Genomic DNA, 21216 nt, shown 5'->3' with positions numbered 1-21216 from the left:
TCAGGCGTTTCGGAATTCGGCGATACCAAATATGTGTAGGTTTTTTGTTTTTTGATTGGAGCGAAAGGGGGGTGATTTGAACTTTTTATATTTTTTAAAAATTATTATTTTTTTAGATTTAAAAAAAAAAAATATATATATATGGTGTATATATATCTATATCTATAGATATATATCTAGATCTATATAGATATATATAGATATATAGATAGATAGATAGTATAAAAAAATAATAATAATATATACATGCTTCAATAACCTCCATGGGAGGCTAGAAGCATCCAATACTCGATCCCCTCTGCTAAATAGGAGATGCACAGATCACCTCTATGCAGCGCAATTACAGGCTTGTATGAGGGTGGCGCTCATAGCAATCTGTCATCAACAACCATAGAGGTCTTGAGGAGACCTCTGGTTGTGATGGCAACGCACCGCTGACCCCCAATCAAGTGACGGAGGTCAGCGGTGCGCGTACTTCCGGCTGCGCGGCTGGAAGCGCTTGTTAAATGCCGCTGTCAGTTTGACAGCGGCATTGAACTAGTTAATGGGCGCTCGCGTCCATTGTGCGCACATGTCAACATGTCGCGGCTTTGAGGTGGGCTCACCGCCGAAGCCCACCTCAAAGCGGGGGATACGTACTATGCCGTCAGCTGGCAGAAAGGGGTTAATGTTCTCTTGCTGCTTTTGCACTGAACTGGTTCTCTGGGATCCAGCAGGAGGGTGTATACTGCAGGGGAGCAGCAAACTTTCTGTGTATTCACTTGGTGTCAGCCTCCTAGTGGCAGCAGCATACACCATGGTCTGTGTCCCCCAATGATTCGCTCGGAGAAAAGAATTTTATGGTGAGTACACAAAAATCTGTTTTCAACCACTAAAGTATACATAAAAAAACCTTACAAGTTTACGATCACCACAATTGTACTGACCTGAAGAATCATGTTGAACAGCAACAAAACAAAATCCAATGATGGAATTCCGTGTTTTTTTTTTGCTTTTTGTTTTTTTACCATTTGGTCCACTTTTTTTTTTTTTTTTCCTCAACATCCTCTTTAACCCCTTCCCGACCTGTTACACAGCGTATGCGTCATGAAAGTCGGTGCCAATCCGACCTGTGACTCATATGCTGTGTCACAGAATGATCGCGTCCCTGCAGATCGGGTGAAAGGGTTAACTCCCATTTCACCCGATCTGCAGGGACAGGGGGAGTGGTAGTACAGCCCAGGGGTGGCTTCACCCCCCGTGGCTACGATCGCTCTGATTGGCTGATGAAAGTAATAAACTGGTGAAATATTACAATACAGCCATGGCCGATGCTGCAATATCATCGGCCATGGCTGGAAACACTGGTCTGCAAACCCCCAGTCCTCCGATCAGTCCGGTACACAGCTCCGCTCCCCTCCGTCCTCCTGTCCGCTCCCCCCGTGCTCTTGTCCACTCACCCCCGTGCTCCAATCCCATCCCCGTGCTCCAACCACCCCCCCCCTGCACTCCGATCCACCTCCCCCTGCACTCCGATCCACCCCCCCCCCTGCACTCCGATCCACCCCCCCCCCTGCACTCCGATCCAGCCCCCCTGCACTCCAATCCACTCCCGCCGAATCTGCCGGCCGGATTCGTTTCAAGTGCATTTTGATCACTGTGACACCAGCCCCCCCCCCCCCTTTGTCACCCCCATAGGTAGGGACAATAATAAAATAAAGAACATTTTTTTTTTCTTCCACTAAGGTTGGGGTAAGAATTAGGGTTTCGGTATGTGCACACGTATTCTGGTCCTCTGCGGATTTTTCCCCAGCGGATTTGATAAATCCGCAGTGCTAAACCGCTGTGGATTTATCGCGGATTTACCGCGGTTTTTCTGCGCATTTTGCTGCGGTTTTACAACTGCAGTTTACTATTGGAGCAGTTGTAAAACCGCTGCGGAATCCGCAGAAAGAAGTGACATGCTGCGGAATGTAAACCCCTGCGTTTCCGTGCAGTTTTTCTGCAGCATGTGTACAGCGATTTTTTTTCCCCCATAGGTTTACATTGAACTGATCCGCAGCGTTTTCCGCAGCGTGTGCACATACCTTTAGAAATAAGCTATGTGCACACAGTGCGGAATTGGCTGCAGATCCGCGGCAGTGTTCCATCAGGTTTACAGTACCAAGTAAACTTATGGAAAACCAAATCCGCTGTGCCCATGGTGCGGAAAATACAGCGCGGAAACACTGCGTTGTATGTTCCGCAGCATGTCAATTCTTTGTGCGGATTCCGCAGCGTTTTACACCTGTTGCTCAATAGGAATCCGCAGGTGAAATCCGCACAAAAAACACTGGAAATCCGCGGTAAATCCACAGGTAAAACGCAGTGCCTTTTACCCGCTGATTTTTCAAAAATGGTGCTGGAAAATCTCACATGAATCCGCAACGTGGGCACATAGCCTTAGGGTTAGGGTTGGAATTAGGGTTGTGGTTAGGGGTGTGTTGGGGTTATGGCTACAGTTGGGATAAGGGTTAGGGGTGTGGGGGGTTTAGTGTTGGAGGTAGAATTGAGGGGTTTCCACTGTTTAGGCACATCAGGGGTCTCCAAACGCAACATGGCGCCACCATTGATTCCAGCCAATCTTGTATTCAAAAAGTCAAATGGTGCTCCCTCACTTCCGAGCCCCGACGTGTATATGGGGTACCAGCGTACTCAGGACAAACTGCACAACAATTATTGGGGTCCAATTTCTCCTGTTATTCTTGTGAAAATAAAAAATTGCTTGCTAAAACATCATTTTTGAGGAAAGAAAAATGATTTTTTATTTTCACGGCTCTGCGTTGTAAACGTCTGTGAAGCACTTGGGGGTTCAAAGTGCTCACCACATATCTAGATAAGTTCCTTGGGGGGTCTAGTTTCCAAAATGGGGTCACTTGTGGGGGGTTTCTACTGTTTAGGCACACCAGGGGCTCTGCAAACGCAATGTGACGTCCGCAGACCATTCCATCAAAGTCTGCATTTCAAAAGTCACTACTTCCCTTCTGAGCCCCGACGTGTGCCCAAACAGTGGTTTACCCCCACACATGGGGTATCAGCGTACTCAGGAGAAACTGGACAACAACTATTGGGGTCAAATTTCTCCTGTAACCCTTGGGAAAATAAAAAAATTCTGGGCTAAAAAATTATATTTGAGGAAAGAAAACGTATTTATTATTTTCACGGCTCTGCGTTATAAACTTCTATGAAGCACTTGGGGGTTTGACGTGCTCACCACACATCTAGATTAGTTCCTTGGGGGGTCTAGTTTCCAAAGTGGGGTCACTTGTGGGGGAGCTCCAATGTTTAGGCACACAGGGGCTCTCCAAACGCGATATGGTGTCCGCTAACAATTGGAGCTAATTTTCCATTCAAAAAGTCAAATGGCGCGCCTTCCCTTCCGAGCCCTGCCGTGTGCCCAAACAGTGGTTTACCCCCACATATAAGGTATCGGCGTACTCGGGAGAAATTGCCCAACAAATTTAGGATCCATTTTATCCTATTGCCCATGTGAAAATGAAAAAATTGAGGCTAAAAGAATTTTTTTGTGAAAAAAAAGTACTTTTTCATTTTTACGGATCAATTTGTGAAGCACCTGGGCTAAAGTGCTCACTATGCATCTAGATAAGTTCCTTGGGGCGTCTGGTTTCCAAAATGGGGTCACTTGTGGGGGATCTCCAATTTTTAGGCACACAGGGGCTCTCCAAACGTGACATGGTGTCCGCTAAAGAGTGGAGCCAATTTTTCATTCAAAAAGTCAAATGGCGCTCCTTCCCTTCCAAGCCCTGCCGTGTGCCCAAACAGTGGTTTACCCCCACATATGAGGTATCAGCGTACTCAGGACAAATTGGCCAACAACTATCGTGGTTCAGTTTCTCCTTTTACCATTGGGAAAATAAAAAAATTGTTGCTGAAAGATCATTTTTGTGACTAAAAAGTTAAATGTTCATTTTTTCCTTCCATGTTGCTTCTGCTGCTGTGAAGCACCTGAAGGGTTAATAAACTTCTTGAATGTGGTTTTGTGCACCTTGAGGGGTGCAGTTTTTAGAATGGTGTCACTTTTGGGTATTTTCAGCCATATAGACCCCTCAAACTGACTTCAAATGTGAGGTGGTCCCTAAAAAAAAATGGTTTTGTAAATTTCGTTGTAAAAATGAGAAATCGCTGGTCAAATTTTAACCCTTATAACTTCCTAGCAAAAAAAAAATTTGTTTCCAAAATTGTGCTGATGTAAAGTATACATGTGGGAAATGTTATTTATTAACTGTTTTGTGTCACATACCTCTCTGGTTTAACAGAATAAAAATTCAAAATGTGAAAATTGCAAAATTTTCAAAATTTTCGCCAAATTTCCGTTTTTATCACAAATAAACGCAGAATTTATTGACCTAAATTTACCACTTAACATGAAGCCCAATTTGTCACGAAAAAACAATCTCAGAACCGCTAGGATCCGTTGAAGCGTTCCTGAGTTATTACCTCATAAAGGGACACTGGTCAGAATTGCAAAAAACGGCAAGGTCTTTAAGGTCAAAATAGGCTGGGTCATGAAGGGGTTAAGAAGCCGGCTTGTAGTTGCCATCGCTTCCATTAGATCAGTTTTAGGAGGACGACCATTATCACATTGCCTAGTTAATGGGAGCCACTCTGCTCACTTCTGCTGTTTTTGTAGATGCTGCTCATTAATCACAAGAAATAATTTTTTTTGTTTGTTTTTTTTTAGCCCAAGACTAACCGTGGTGGTGGTGAAGAAAAGAATAAATGCCAGATTCTTTGCCAATGTGGGCGGCCGGCTCCAGAATCCACCACCGGGAACAATCGTTGATAGTGAAGTCACCAGACCTGAATGGTTAGTACACATGTGCCCAGAATAAGTATGGAGGGAGGACAAGTAATCTCTGAAGTGTGACTCCTGGGAGACCCCCACCTTACTCCAGACCCCACACTGGGAGTTGTCTGGCAGTCAAGTAAATGTGATGAGCTGCAATACCAGACACTGCCACATACAAAGAGTAGCGCTGGTTTCTAATTTCAGACATCCCCTTTAATCCAGATCAAAGGAAAGTGGACACTTGGAGGCATTTTACTGTAAACCCTCCGACGTTTTAAATATTTCCATAGGTCTCTGTTCCTATGGCCTCCATGGTCGGGAGGCTCAAATGTGTTGTTCTCAGTATCTTAAAGGAGTTGTCTGTTACATGTAAAAAAAAATTGGCCAATGGGGGGTCTTAAATAAAAAAAAAAAAGCCCCCTACCGGACCCCTGACATTCCTCTGTGATACAGATCAATTCTCTTCCTGCTGAGACAGAATGTGATCGCTGAAGGTCATCACTAACTGGCTGCAGCGGTCACTTTGTGTTCCCTGCTGGAAGAAGTGCGGAGACTTGTAGGGATGGGGGGACACAGGCAGCGTTACATAGAAGTGGGGGGGCGCTTGTATCTTTTTGACCTTTAAGACACCTTTGGGCCCAATCTTAATATAACGTGTAGTGGACATCCCCTTTAATAAAGTGGCCAGCAACGATCTGACCGATGCTCTCAGCAATTAATCCAAACTTCTTCTGTAAAGTTTCCGGCACAGAACTCGCTCAGAGGAGGCATGGACTTTAGGGCAACCGCAGACAGCTTAGGCTAGGTTCACATTGCGTTAATGGGTTAACGCTAGCGGACTCCGTTACATGGCAAAATTGTCGCAATTAACGCCATGCAACGGTTCAGTTAGCGCACCCATTGACGGCAATGTGCTAACGGATCTCTAGCGCATGCCATTTTCGGCACGCGCTAGCGATGTCCCGTTAGTTTCGGAAGGACCGCGGATGCTGCTTGCTGCGTCCGAGGTCCGTTCCTCGCTAGCGCAGATCGGGTATCTGCGTTAGCGCAATCAGCTAGCATATGCGCTAAACAGATTGCCCTAACGCAATGTGAACTTAGCCTTAACCAAATCCATTGTTCACGGACTTTCCGGAGTCTCCATAGTTGTCAGGTTAAACTGAAAGAAATGGAGTACAAGTCAGTATGTATGGAAACTAGGAGCACACGGGCCGTCAATACAGAACAAAGACAGAGAATATCCTGCTGTAAGTAGAAGCAATCGTGCATATGGAGAACACTGGGTATTTAATAAACACTGATTTTATAAAAGAAAAGTGAAAGCCATCCCAGCAACGTCAGTGTGCCCAAGTTCGGGGTGGTGCTGACGAAGCACCCGATGTTCTCTACATCCACTACATCTTTTACTTACAGCAGGTATTTATTGTGTTTGTCTTGGGTTTTATAAATGCCAGGTTGCTCTCGATAGATTAGCGATGGCTGACACTATCGTCTATAAACCATTAACGCCCGTGTCGTCTGCTTCCGCCCAGGTATGACTTCTTCATCATCAGCCAGTCTGTGAGACAAGGGACCGTCTCCCCCACACATTACAACGTTGTGTACGACACCGGAGGCCTGAAGCCCGACCACATGCAGCGCCTGACCTACAAGCTCTGCCACCAATACTATAACTGGCCTGTACGTAGTTACTGGGAGATTACTGGAGAGGGGACTTCAGGAGTCCTGCCTGTTCACTGCTGTTTTTTTCCTCTTAGGGTGTCATCAGAGTTCCAGCACCGTGTCAGTACGCTCACAAGCTGGCCTTCCTGGTCGGGCAAAGCATCCACAGAGAACCACACAATTCTCTGTCCAGTCTCCTGTACTACCTGTAGAAATTGTGCAGGGCTGAGGATTGTTCAAGTGTCTGCTTTCAGTTGAAGTTTATGAGAAATTTGGCAGAGTTGGAAAAGCCAAAAGAGGCAGCCACCAAATTGTAGCTGTCATATATATTTATTTTCTTTACTTTTATTTTATTAATTTGAAATTATATTGGTTGATGTTCACAAAAGGTTTAATAAAATAGTTATGTTCTGGCATCTCAATCATCCGATGTTTATTAGACTTGAGATTTTCTGCTACTTTTGCAGAAGAGCTAGGTTGTTGCAATAAAACCTTCCATCTTTCAGCCTTACAGAAATCATCCATCTTTCGGTATCCGAAGAGCCAGGGTGCACAATACTTGCCTTTTTATATGAGCATAGTAGCTTCTTTAGAGCTGAACCAACCTTTCTAGGCATCCATTCAAAATCAGACTTTTCTTTCACATCTTCAGATTGATTTGCTCTAAGGATTTCCTAAAAGTCCAAGATGTGTAGCTGCAAATACCCAACTGTGCGGCTCTGCAGCAATTTCTTCACTTTTGTGAAGTCACGATCAGTTTATGGTTTTTCTGTTTCAGTTGACAACAGTCCTCTGGGTGTTCAGGAAGATGTTATGATCCTTTTTCAAGATCTGGGTGTCCTAGCTATCACCACGGATCAAGGCTCTATCCAAAGTGGCCATTCTAGAGAGCCTTGAGATCACTCTGGACGCAGTATCTTTCTTTGGCTGGTACCAGCTATCGCAAGCCTCCCCTTCCCTCTCTCATTTCTTAACCTTTCTGGGAATGGTTCAAAACAACTTTGACTGATGGGAGGATTCCTGACACTCTTCTACTCTCTCATGATAATGTCTGGTCTTTTCGGAACCACCATCCAGCTTGATGGTTTTCTTCATGGCTTCTGTTCCATACACCAAGTTATACACTTGATTGAGTGAGCCACTATAACTTTACATCAAGAGTCCATGGAAGGCCTGGATAGCACCATTCTCCTACTCATTTCAAGTGTTGGTCACTAAGATGATTGTGGGCTGCTCCTTTCTACCATTGGCATGGACGGTTTCTGGAAGCCCCACTGGCTTAAGAGGAGTTTTTTTGGAACCTGATTATTTTACTGAGTGATCAACTAGAATCCTTAGTTCAAATTAATGTCCTGCAAATTCAGGTCAATTTTAGGAAGCTAGGGGGCACCACAACTGGGCAAACGTAATGTTATACAGATAGTGAGTATGTATAGGGGTGCAACTCAATGCATAGCCAAAGGGACATAATGGAGCAACAAGAAAAAGCAGCCACGCAAATAAAACGCACACCCAGAGGGATACAAGCTAAATAGCAAAAAATACAAAAAAGTTTAAGAACAGAGACAAATACGCTAGAGTAAAAACATATTAAAATATAACAGCCACACCACTGGTCCCATGGTAAATACATGTACAGACGGCCCAAAAATGCAAATGATGTTGCACATCAAGAATAAATGATGCGTCACACAACAATAATTGCAACACAGAGATACGTATATGTAGAAATCAATCTTTAGGCGGCATATAAGGATGACCTACAGAATGGAGAATGGAATCCCCTGAATCCTATGTGAATATAGTATGACTCAATATTTCAATGACCCAGGTATAAGAATATATACATATAAAGGAGCACATAGGGTCTGGGCGTCCCCAGAAAACCCTACAGTAAATAGAGTGCCCTAATATGGAAAGAGAGGCCAATACTACCGAAAGGCCCCAATAAAGAGACAATACCGATAAGGTATAATATAGGCCAGGTAGAGAAATATGAAAAGCCGGGTAGCCTGGTGGGAAAATAATACCATCCAGGCTATAAGAAAGTGCCCATAAAAATCAAGATATGTGGCACAGTAGTTACTAGTTAGAAAAGCACAGGGATTAAATATAAATCGCCCAATCAGGTCATCCAGTCTGTGGCGTAGGCCGTCTGCTGTCAGGAGTCAAGAGTAAGGGAGGGTGATCCCGGGATCCAGAAGGTGTGGGAAAGGCCCCATACGTATCGCTGCTGAACGCAGCTTCGTCAGGTGAAGTACTGGGGGATAGGTAGGAAGGACTTATAGGGAAGGTAGGAAGGGGACAATACAAATATCTCGCTGAGGATCTGTTTATACCAAGGAAGGTGACGGGCACAAGGGGGCATTCTTTGCGTCTGGAGGAGAGAAGGTTTTTCCACCAACATAGAAGAGGATTCTTTACTGTTAGGGCAGTGAGAATCTGGAATTGCTTGCCTGAGGAGGTGGTGATGGCGAACTCAGTCGAGGGGTTCAAGAGAGGCCTGGATGTCTTCCTGGAGCAGAACAATATTGTATCATACAATTATTAGGTTCTGTAGAAGGACGTAGATCTGGGTATTTATTATGATGGAATATAGGCTGAACTGGATGGACAAATGTCTTTTTTCGGCCTTACTAACTATGTTACTATGTTACTATGACTTAAAGGGACACTGTCACCTGAATTTGGAGGGAACAATCTTCAGCCATGGAGGCGGAGTTTTGGGGTTTTTGATTCACCCTTTCCTTACCCGCTGGCTGCATGCTGGCTGCAATATTGGATTGAAATTCATTCTGTCCTCCGTAGTACACGCCTGCGCAAGGTAAGATTGCCTTACGCAGGCGTGTACTATGGAGGACAGAGAATGAACTTTAATCCAATATTGCAGCCAGCATGCAGCCAGCGGGTAAGGAAAGGGTGAATCAAAAACCCCAAAACTCCGCCTCCATGGCTGAAGATTGTTCCCTCCAAATTCAAGTGACAGTGTCCCTTTAAGTAGCGGAAGGTAGAATTAGAGCAATAACCAACAGGTGGGCAAGCGGTGCCCGGGTACATACCTTAATGAGCATGGGGGATTGAGAAAGTGCGCCGGCGCCAGTACGTAGTAATCCCTGAAAACGAAAGAGAGAGTGCGCACAACACTTGCTGCTAGACATCAAGAGAGCGCAAGCGCAGGGCACACCGCTCATAATAGAGCTTATGTGATGTAAAAAGGGCCGGATTAGCCCGCAGCAGCACATAAACAGAACGCGCAAAATAAAGCTTGCAGCGCCGAATCATCACCCCCACAGTGCGCCACAACACAGCGCTGTCAGGACAAGAGGGGAGGTGAAGGTGACCAAACAGGCAATATCAAAGGATAGACATATTTGGAGATTAAGAACCACACGTAGGAGGTGCACAGGTGGCCATGATATCCCCCAAAGAAGAGCGTCCAGAGCCCAAGTGTAGCACAGACACATTTAAGGCTATGTTCACATTTGCGTTGCGTCGGGCGCAACCGCGGCAACGCATGCGTCATGCGCCCCTATATTTAACATGGGGGCACATGGACATGCGTCGTGCTGCGTTTTGCGACACATGCGTTTTTTTTTGCCGCAAGCGTTAGGGCGCAGAGGATGCAGCAAGTTGCATTTTTTTTGCGTCCAAAATTCGGCAAAAAAGGACGCAGGCGTCGCAAAACTATGCGTTTTAGCGTGCGTTTTTGTTTGCGTTGTGCGTTGCATCTCTGACGCAACATCGCACAACGCAAATGTGAACGTAGCCTAACATACCAATTAAAGAAGGATATCCAATCCCGTGAACATGAGAAAAGGGAATATGAATAAGAGGATGTATATATGTACATATATATGTGTATGAGGAATACACATACATATATACCATAATAACAGAAGTAGTGTTTAGGACAAGGGACACGAAGAATCATATATATCCAAATATATGTATCAGATGCCTGAACAATGATAAAATTACCAATGACAAACATATAAACAAATGAATGTATAAATAGGTTTTTACCACAGGTCGTGGTCAATGATATCAAAACGGGATGGGGAATACCCACAAAGCCCCGACTAGAGTGATCAGGTATCCACAGAAAGAGGGGCATAAGGCACACAAAAGCTTACAAAAATTGGGAAAGCAGATCAGAGTGTGACAATAGGACCTATAATAACACAGGCGAAAAAGATGTAAGTTATCAAACATTGCCCATAACCCATAAAAATGGTAACATAAGGTATGGGGAATGCCAGAGCTGCTGTACGAAACATGAATCCACAAGGAGTACAGTGTCCATGAGGAGAAGAGTTAGAGCAGTGTTCCTGTGGAGGTCCCAAAAAAAGCTTGTAGTCCCTCTTCCTCTTCTATTCATTTCAGATTATTGGTATATCAGTCCAGTAGGGTTATCCCAGGAAGCTTGTTAAGGCTGTTTGCACACGATGCAGATTTGGTGCAGAAAAATCTGCTGCAGTTCTGCACTAAATCTGCATCTCCTGGCAGAATCTGCAGGTGCGTTTTTGATGCGTTTTTATGCACAAATCTGCACAAAAAACGCATCAAAAACGCACCTGCAGATTTCTATTATGGAGGGGTGCAGAAACGCTGCAGAACTGCACAAAAGAAGTGACATGCACTTCTTTGAAATCTGCAGCGTTTTTTTCACATTGATTTACATTGTACTGTAAATCACAGTGCAGTTCTGCAGCGTTTCTGCTGCAGAAAAATCTGCTGCAGTTCTGCACTAAATCTGCATCGTGTGCACATACCCTAAGAGTAGTTCTTCATTGAGCCTGGTGGGGGAGAGACTCCGCAGGTTGAAAATCCACCTGGACTCAATTTGGAGCAGTCGCTTCTTAAAGGTTACCTCTGGTGCTGGGAAAGATTTTCTGTAAACCAAAAAATGAAATATGAGCTGAGCCACCATGAACCGTTAAAAAATGCTAAAGGTACCTTCACACTAAGCGACGCTGCAGCGATACCGACAACGATCCGGATCGCTGCAGCGTCGCTGTTTGGTCGCTGGAGAGCTGTCACACAGACAGCTCTCCAGCGACCAACGATGCCGAGGTCCCCGGTAACCAGGGTAAACATCGGGTTACTAAGCGCAGGGCCGCGCTTAGTAACCCAATGTTTACCCTGGTTACCAGCGTAAAAGTAAAAAAAAAAAAACACTACATACTTACCTACCGCTGTCTGTCCCCGGCGCTCTGCTTCTCTGCACTCCTCCTGCACTGACTGAGCACAGCGGCCGGAAAGCAGAGCGGTGACGTCACCACTCTGCTTTCCGGCTGACCGACGCTCACAGCCAGTGCAGGAGTGCAGAGAAGCAGAGCGCCGAGGACAGACAGCGGTAGGTAAGTATATAGTGTTTGTTTTTTTTTACTTTTACGCTGGTAACCAGGGTAAACATCGGGTTACCAAGCGCGGCCCTGCGCTTAGTAACCCGATGTTTACCCTGGTTACCAGTGAAGACATCGCTGGATCGGCGTCACACACGCCGATCCAGCGATGTCTGCAGGGAGTACAGCGACGAAATAAAGTTCTGGACTTTCCTCAGCGACCAACGGTCTCCCAGCAGGGGCCTGATCGTTGGTCGCTGTCACACATAACGATTTCATTAACGATATCGTTGCTATGTCACAAAAAGCAACGATATCGTTAACGATATCGTTATGTGTGAAGGTACCATCCTAACATCAACCCCATCACTGCCACAGACCACCAGGGATCCTAACATCAACCCTGGCACTGTCTCTGACCATCAGGGATCCTTAAATCAACCTCATCACTGCTCCAGACCACCAGATAAACAAACATTAACTCTGTCACTGCCCCAGACCACCAGGGATCCTAACATTAGCTTCATCACTGCCCCTGACCACTAGATAAACAATCATTAACCCCGTCACTGCCCCTGACCACCAGGGATTCTAACATCAAGCCCATCACTGTCCCTGAGCATCAGGGATCCTAACATCAACCCCATCACTGCCACAGACCACCAGGGATCATAACATCAACCCCCATCACTGCCACAGACCACCAGGGATCCTAACATCAACTCCATCACTGTCTCTGACCATCAGGGATCCTAAAATCAACCTCATCACTGCTCCTGACCACCTGATAAACAAACATTAACTCTGTCAGTGCCCCAGACCACCAGGGATTCTAACATCAACCCCATCACTGTCCCTGACCATCAGGCATCCTAACATTAGCTTCATCACTGCCCCTGACCACTAGATAAACAATCATTAACCCCGTCACTGCCCCAGACCACCAGGGATCCTAGCATCAACCCCATCACTGCCCCAGACCACCAGGGAACCTAACATTAATTTCATCACTGCCCCTGACCACCAGATAAACAAACATTAACTCTGTCACTGCCCCCAGACCACCAGAGATTGTAGCATTAACTCCAACACTGCCCCTGACTACCAGGGATCCTATCATTAACCCTGTCACTGCCCCAGACCACTAGGGATCATATAATTAACCCTTCACTGCCCCAGCCCACCGGGGATCCTAATATAAACCCCAGCACTGCCTAAAGGCCACCAGGGATCCTAGTATAGACCCCGGCACTGCCCCAGGCCACCAGGGATCCTAATATTGATAACGCCACTGCCCCAGGCCACCAGGGATCCTAGTAATGACCCTGGCACTGCCCCAGGCCACCAGGGATCCTAATATTGACCCCGGCACTGCCCCCAGCCCATCAGGGATCCTAACATAAACCCCAGTACTGCCCCAGACAATCAGGGATCCTTACATCAATCCTGTCACTGCCCCAGACCACCAGAGATCCTAACATCAACTCCATCACTTCCACAGACCTCCAGGGATCCTAACATTCACTCCATCACTTCCCCAGACCACCAGAGATCCTAACATCAACCCTGTCACTGCCACAGACCTCCAGGGATCCTAATATCAACCCAATCACTGCCCCAGACCACCAGGGATCCTAACATTAGCCCTGTCACTGCCACAGACCCCCAGAGATCCAAACAATAACCCCATCACTGCACCTGACCAATAGATAAACAAACATTAACCCCCATCACTGCCCCTGACCAACAAGGATCCTATCATTAAGGCCTCTTTCACATTTTGGTCTTTTTGCATCCATCGCAATCTGTCGTTATGTCCAAAAAATGGATCCTGCAAATGTGCCCGCAGGATCCGTTTTTTTGCCATTGACTATTACAGATGGAACTCCGCCATAAAACTGCATCCACTGCCCACGTTGTGCTGATTTTAGCACAACGTCCATCGGTACGTTGGGCCGACGGTTTGCGACGGCCCCGTACTGACGGAAATGTGAAAGAGGCCTAATCCTTCACTGCCCCTGACCACCAGGGATCCTAACATCAACCTCATCACTGCCCCAGCCCACCAGGGATCCTAACATCAACCCCGACACTGCCCCAGCCATCCAGGGATCCTAACATCAACCCCGACACTGCCCCAGGCCACCAGGGATCCTAGTATTGACCCCGACACTTCCCCAGGCCACCAGGGATCCTAGTATTGACCCCGACACTGCCCCAGGCCACCAGGGATCCCAGTATTGACCCCGACACTGCCCCAGACCACCACAGATCCTAACATTAACTCCATCACTGCCCTTGACCATCAGGGATCCTAACATCAACCTCATCGCTGCCCCACCCCACCAGGGATCCTAACATCAACCTCATCACTGCCCCAGCCCACCAGGGATCCTAACATCAACCCCGGCACTGCCCCAGGCCACCAGGGATCCTAGTATTGACCCCGGCACTGCCCCAGGCCACCAGAGATCCTAATATTGACCCCGGTACTGACCCAGGCCACCAGAGATCCTAGTAATGACCCTGGCACTGCCCCAGGCCACCAGGGATCCTAATATTGACCCCGGTACTGACCCAGGCCACCAGAGATCCTAGTAATGACCCTGGCACTGCCTCAGGTCACCAGGGATCCTAATATTGACCCCAGCACTGCCCCAGCCCATCAGGGATCCTAACATCAACTCCATCACTGTCTCTGACCATCAGGGATCCTAAAATCAACCTCATCACTGCTCCTGACCACCTGATAAACAAACATTAACTCTGTCAGTGCCCCAGACCACCAGGGATTCTAACATAAACCCCAGTACTGCCCCAGACAATCATGGATCCTTACATCAACCCTGTCACTGCCCCAGACCACCATAGATTCTATCAACTCTATTACTGCCTCAGACCACCAGATAAACATTAACCCCCGTCACTGCCCCAGACCACCAGAGATCCTAACATCAACTCTCACTGCCCTAGACCACCAGAGATCCTAGCATTAACTGCATCACTGCCCCAGATCAACAGGGATCCTAACATTAACTCCTTCACTGCCCCTGACTACCAGATAAACAAACATTAACCCCCTCACTGCCCCAGACCACCAGGGATCGTATCATTAACCCTTCAGTGCACCAGACCACCAGGGACCCTGTCATTAACCCTGTCACTGCCCCAGACCACCAGGGATCCTAACATTAACCCTGGCACTGCCCCAGACCACCAAAGATCCAAACATTAAGCCAATACCTGCCCCTGCCCACCAGGGATCCTAATATAAACCCCGCCACTGCCCCCACACCACTAAGGAGTCTAACATTGTATGGAAATTGAGATCTACTTTATAATACAGATTGTCGCCTTTTTTCCTTATAGGATTTGGCATGTTTTTTTCATGGTGCATCTTTAATCGCTCTATTTATTTTTACTTCATTCTTTCCTCTCATCAATGAAAATATACTGGAGATAGAATATTTTTCCCAGCTCCAAACCAGCTGGTCACACACCAGGATAAGTTACAGTAAATCTGCACAAAATTGACACTAGAAAAAGTCAGCCATTTTGGTGACATGACCCTTGATAAAGCTGACTGAACGCTTGTTACCTCAGGAATATGCATCCACTGCGCATGCGTGCACAAACCTTACCTGGTAACAGGGAGATAATATAATCTGCTAACTCTGATTGGTCGCTGATTTGGCGTGAAGTGAAGAGGCGGGAGTAAACAATAGAGGCGTCTGGTCTGACTCTGTGAGGGAACCGGGTTGCTCTTCTCATAGTCGCAGGTGGTGCCGGTAATGTTGTCGCGTCCATCTGTGCGGAGTCACCGAGAAGTGTGGAGAAATCGTCACTGAGACAAGGTTTTCCTGCGGTAGATACGATCGGTAGCTTTTGAAGTTTGTGGACTGGCAGCGAGCGCCATCTTGTGTCCAAAGTATGAGCAGCAGGCAAAGATCCTGAGGTAAAACTGATGTCCATGCTGAGGTAATCCTCCATTACTGTGCAATGTGCGAACTATGGGCAATAGATGATTAGTTTTTTAGCATTTGCCATTGTTTAAGTGAGGTAACAGGTAGCTAGTGATTTATATACTCCCAAGGTCTCCATCCATGACAAGAATGTGAAGAAACAACATGAAGAGCCCTCAGCGGTGCAGCCTCCTGACGACGTCAGTCGGTCAGGTCTCAAATGTCATTTTATTACTTTTCCATAATAATAAAAAATTATTTTCCTTTGTCGTCTTCTTCTGAACTCCAAAACTTTTTTTTCTTCACCTTTTGTGAGTCTGATGATTTTTATTCATTTTAGGGTACACATGGTCTTTTTATCCATTCCTTATCTGATGGGGGTGAAGGGAAAAGAACAATTTTGTATTTTAATTATATTTTGTTACGGCGGAGATGGAGCCATGGTGGCTATTACAGGTGGTGGAAGTCACTTTGCAGGACCTGTACCATCGGCCATCCATGGATGGTCGCCCTTAGGCCGGCGTCACACTTGCGAGTTTTACGGACGTAAGAGCGCAGAAACTACGTCCGTAAAACTCGCAAAACATACGGCACAATTATTCTCTATGCCCCTGCTCCTATCTGCCGTATTAAACTGATCAGTATTATACGGCTTTCTACGGCCGTAGAAAATCGCAGCATGCTGCGTTTGTCACCGTATTGCGCAAATAAAACGTCAATGAAAGTCTATGGAAGCCCCAAAAATACGGATTACACACGGACCAGCAGTGTGACTTGCGAGGAATACGCAGCGCTGTTAGAGAGAAAAGCCGGTAATTCAGTGCGGCGTACAGTAAAATCACACTGACAGCTTACAGTAGAATAGGTAGAATAAATGTGTACACATAGAATAGGTATATATATATATATATGTCAGTAGACACATATATGTATATATATTAATATTTCATCCAGCGCGATATAGCAGAAAGCCGGTAATTCAATTACCGGCTTTTGCTATCTCCTTCCTAAACCCAACATGATATGAGACATGGTTTACATACAGTAAACCATCTCATATCACCATTTTTTTGCATATTCCACACTACTAATGTTAGTAGTGTGTATATGCAAAATTTGGCCGTTCTAGCTAGTAAATTAAAGGGTTAAATGGCGGAAAAAATTGGCGTGTGCTCCCGCACAATTTTCTCCGCCAGAGTAGTATAGCCAGTGACTGAGGGCAGATATTAATAGCCTGGAGAGGGTCCATGGTTTTTGGCCCCCCCCCCCTTACCCGGCTAAAAACACCTGCCCTCAGCCACCCCAGAAAAGGCACATCTGGAAGATGCGCCTATTCTGGCACTTGGCCACTCTCTTCCCATTCCCCTGTAGCGGTGGGATATGGGGTAATGAAGGGTTAATGCCACCTTGCTATTGTAAGGTGACATTAAGCCTAATTAATAATGGAGAGGCGTCAATTATGACACCTATCCATTATTAATCCAATACTAGTAAAGGGTTAAAAAAAACACATTATTAAAAATTAATTTAATGAAAAAATCACAAAGGTTGTTGTACTAATTTATTCTACGCTTAATCCACTCACTGACGACCCTCGATCTGTAACAAAGTCAAAATAATAAACCAACAATATACATACCTTCCGAGGATCTGTCACGTCCAACGATATAAATCCATCTGAAGGGGTTACAATATTTTGCAGCCACGAGCTCCGCTAATGCAGCAGCTCATGTCCCCGGAGAATGAAGGTAAAGTAGGTCAATGACCTATATTTACCTGCATTTGCGGTGAGGCGCCCTCTGCTGGCTGTTCCTAGATCGTGGGAACTTTCCTAGAAAGCTCCCTGGCTGGAGTTCATATGAGGACAACCAGCAGAGGGCGCCCTCTTATGAACTCGAGCCTGGGAGCTTTCTAGGAAAGTTCCCACGATCTAGGAACAGCCAGCAGAGGGCGCCTCACCGCAAATGCAGGTAAATATAGGTCATTGACCTACTTTACCTTCATTCTCCGGGGTTTTGCAGACATGAGCTGCTGCATTAGCGGAGCTCGTGGCTGCAAAATATTGTAACCCCTTCAGATGGATTTACGTCGTTGGACGTGACAGATCCTCGGAAGGTATGTATATTGTTGGTTTATTATTTTGACTTTGTTACAGATCGAGGGTCTTCAGTGAGTGGATTGAGAGTAAAATAAATTAGTACAACAACCTTTGTGATTTTTTCATTAAATTAATTTTTAATAATGTGTGTGTTTTTTTTTTTAACCCTTTACTAGTATTGGATTAATAATGGATAGGTGTCATAATTGACGCCTCTCCATTATTAATTAGGCTTAATGTCACCTTACAATAGCAAGGTGGCATTAACCCTTCATTACCCCATAACCCACCGCTACAGGGGAATGGGAAGAGAGTGGCCAAGTGCCAGAATAGGCGCATCTTCCAGATGTGCCTTTTCTGGGGTGGCTGGGGGCAGATGTTTTTAGCCGGGGGGGCAAAAACCATGGACCCTCTCCAGGCTATTAATATCTGCCCTCAGTCACTGGCTTTACTACTCTGGCGGAGAAAATTGTGCGGGAGCCAACGCCAATTTTTTCCGCAATTTAACCCTTTAATTTACTAGCTAGAACGGCCAAATTTTGCATATACACACTACTAACATTAGTAGTGTGGAACATGCAAAAAAAATGGTGATATGAGATGGTTTACTGTGTGTAAACCATGTCTCATATCATGTCGGGTTTAGGAAGGAGAAAGCAAAAGCCGGTAATTGAATTACCGGCTTTCTGCTATATCGCGCAGGATGAAATATTAATATATATACATATATGTGTCTACTGACATATATACAGTGGGGCAAAAAAGTATTTAGTCAGTCAGCAATAGTGCAAGTTCCACCACTTAAAAAGATGAGAGGTGTCTGTAATTTACATCATAGGTAGACCTCAACTATGGGAGACAAACTGAGAAAAAAAAATCCAGAAAATCACATTGTCTGTTTTTTTAACATTTTATTTGCATATTATGGTGGAAAATAAGTATTTGGTCAGAAACAAAATTTCATCTCAATACTTTGTAATATATCCTTTGTTGGCAATGACAGAGGTCAAACGTTTTCTGTAAGTCTTCACAAGGTTGCCACACACTGTTGTTGGTATGTTGGCCCATTCCTCCATGCAGATCTCCTCTAGAGCAGTGATGTTTTTGGCTTTTCGCTTGGCAACACGGACTTTCAACTCCCTCCAAAGGTTTTCTATAGGGTTGAGATCTGGAGACTTGCTAGGCCACTCCAGGACCTTGAAATGCTTCTTACGAAGCCACTCCTTCGTTGCCCTGGCGGTGTGCTTTGGATCATTGTCATGTTGAAAGACCCAGCCACGTTTCATCTTCAATGCCCTTGCTGATGGAAGGAGGTTTGCACTCAAAATCTCACGATACATGGCCCCATTCATTCTTTCATCTACCCGGATCAGTCGTCCTGGCCCCTTTGCAGAGAAACAGCCCCAAAGCATGATGTTTCCACCACCATGCTTTACAGTAGGTATGGTGTTTGATGGATGCAACTCAGTATTCTTTTACCTCCAAACACGACAAGTTGTGTTTCTACCAAACAGTTCCAGTTTGGTTTCATCAGACCATAGGACATTCTCCCAAAACTCCTCTGGATCATCCAAATGCTCTCTAGCAAACTTCAGACGGGCCCGGACATGTACTGGCTTAAGCAGTGGGACACGTCTGGCACTGCAGGATCTGAGTCCATGGTGGCGTAGTGTGTTACTTATGGTAGGCCTTGTTACATTGGTCCCAGCTCTCTGCAGTTCATTCACTAGGTCCCCCCGCGTGGTTCTGGGATTTTTGCTCACCGTTCTTGTGATCATTCTGACCCCACGGGGTGGGATTTTGCGTGGAGCCCCAGATCGAGGGAGATTATCAGTGGTCTTGTATGTCTTCCATTTTCTAATTATTGCTCCCACTGTTGATTTCTTCACTCCAAGCTGGTTGGCTATTGCAGATTCAGTCTTCCCAGCCTGGTGCAGGGCTACAATTTTGTTTCTGGTGTCCTTTGACAGCTCTTTGGTCTTCACCATAGTGGAGTTTGGAGTCAGACTGTTTGAGGGTGTGCACAGGTGTCTTTTTATACTGATAACAAGTTTAAACAGGTGCCATTACTACAGGTAATGAGTGGAGGAAAGAGGAGACTCTTAAAGAAGAAGTTACAGGTCTGTGAGAGCCAGAAATCTTGATTGTTTGTTTCTGACCAAATACTTATTTTCCACCATAATATGCAAATAAATTGTTAAAAAAACAGACAATGTGATTTTCTGGATTTTTTTTTCTCAGTTTGTCTCCCATAGTTGAGGTCTACCTATGATGTAAATTACAGACGCCTCTCATCTTCTTAAGTGGTGGAACTTGCGCTATTGCTGACTGACTAAATACTTTTTTGCCCCACTGTATATATATATATATAATATATATATATATATATATATATACATATATATATATACATACAGTATATATGTTTATTTTTTTATTTTTTACACATGGATCCCTTGTATAGCCGTATGTCGGTTTTGCAAGCCTGCGATAAAAACACGCAGTACGGCTGCCATACGGATTACATACGGAGGATGCCATGCGCAAAAAACGCTGACACACCCTGCCTACGGAGGAGCTACGGACCACTATTTGGGGGACTTTTCAGCGTATTACGGCCGTAATATACGGACCGTATTTTCATACGCTGTGTGTGACGCCGGCCTTAGAACCGCCGCTCTTCTGCCTGCTCTTGATTTGACATCACATGCGCATCACGATGTAGTGATAGCATCGAACCAAGCCAGCTAAGTGGAGCCAAAGGTGCCATGAAGTCAGGGTATGTTTCCACGGTCCGTAATCGGCAGTGCTTTGAACGCAGCACATGTGCACTGCGTACAAAGCGCTTTCGGATTTTGAACGCCGATGATTCTGCATGTGTTCCTTGAAACGTGTGGAATCATCGCATCCCATTACATTGTATGGGTGACTTTCTTTTGTGGAGACTAAGTATCTCCGCAAGATAATTACAAAATGCGGCGATCTAGAAAGACGCGCCGTGTGTGCTTCTACGCAGGGAAGACGGAGGCATCCCTGCATGCATAGTGAAGATTGGATTTCATGAAATCCCTTCCACTATGCTGTAACATCTGGATGCTGCGGGTTAGACGCTGCAGATGTACGCAGCGTCCAACCCGCAGCATTTACTGACCGTGGAAACATGCCTTCAGAGGCAGGTTGAAGATCTTGTCAGATGGCCACCAGTTATGGATGGGTCCTCTGGACTGGGTACTATTCAGTTCGCACCCTTCTTGTAGCCATTTCTATTCCTTTGTCTGCCATAGCAAACCATCGAAAATGAAAATATGAATCGAAGGTAGA

At 45.6% G+C, this 21216-nt stretch overlaps 1 protein-coding gene across 1 annotated transcript in view; it reads left to right on the top strand.

Moving 5' to 3' along the window:
* The window catches only part of LOC138671353 (piwi-like protein 1), a 176822-nt gene extending 169823 nt beyond the window's left edge, over nucleotides 1–6999 (top strand). The window contains exons 19-21 of the mRNA XM_069759454.1: nucleotides 4721–4846; nucleotides 6361–6508; nucleotides 6586–6999. Coding sequence (XP_069615555.1) covers nucleotides 4721–4846; nucleotides 6361–6508; nucleotides 6586–6702 — 391 coding nt within the window. The 3' untranslated portion in view covers nucleotides 6703–6999. The remainder of the gene's footprint in view (nucleotides 1–4720; nucleotides 4847–6360; nucleotides 6509–6585) is intronic.
* The last annotated feature ends 14217 nt before the right edge of the window (nucleotides 7000–21216 follow it).

Source organism: Ranitomeya imitator, chromosome 3 (genome assembly GCF_032444005.1).
Source record: "Ranitomeya imitator isolate aRanImi1 chromosome 3, aRanImi1.pri, whole genome shotgun sequence".
In the NCBI taxonomy this organism is placed as follows: domain Eukaryota; kingdom Metazoa; phylum Chordata; class Amphibia; order Anura; family Dendrobatidae; genus Ranitomeya; species Ranitomeya imitator.
The sequence above is the reverse complement of the archived record's forward strand: the minus strand, read 5'-3'. Positions and strand labels throughout refer to the sequence as shown.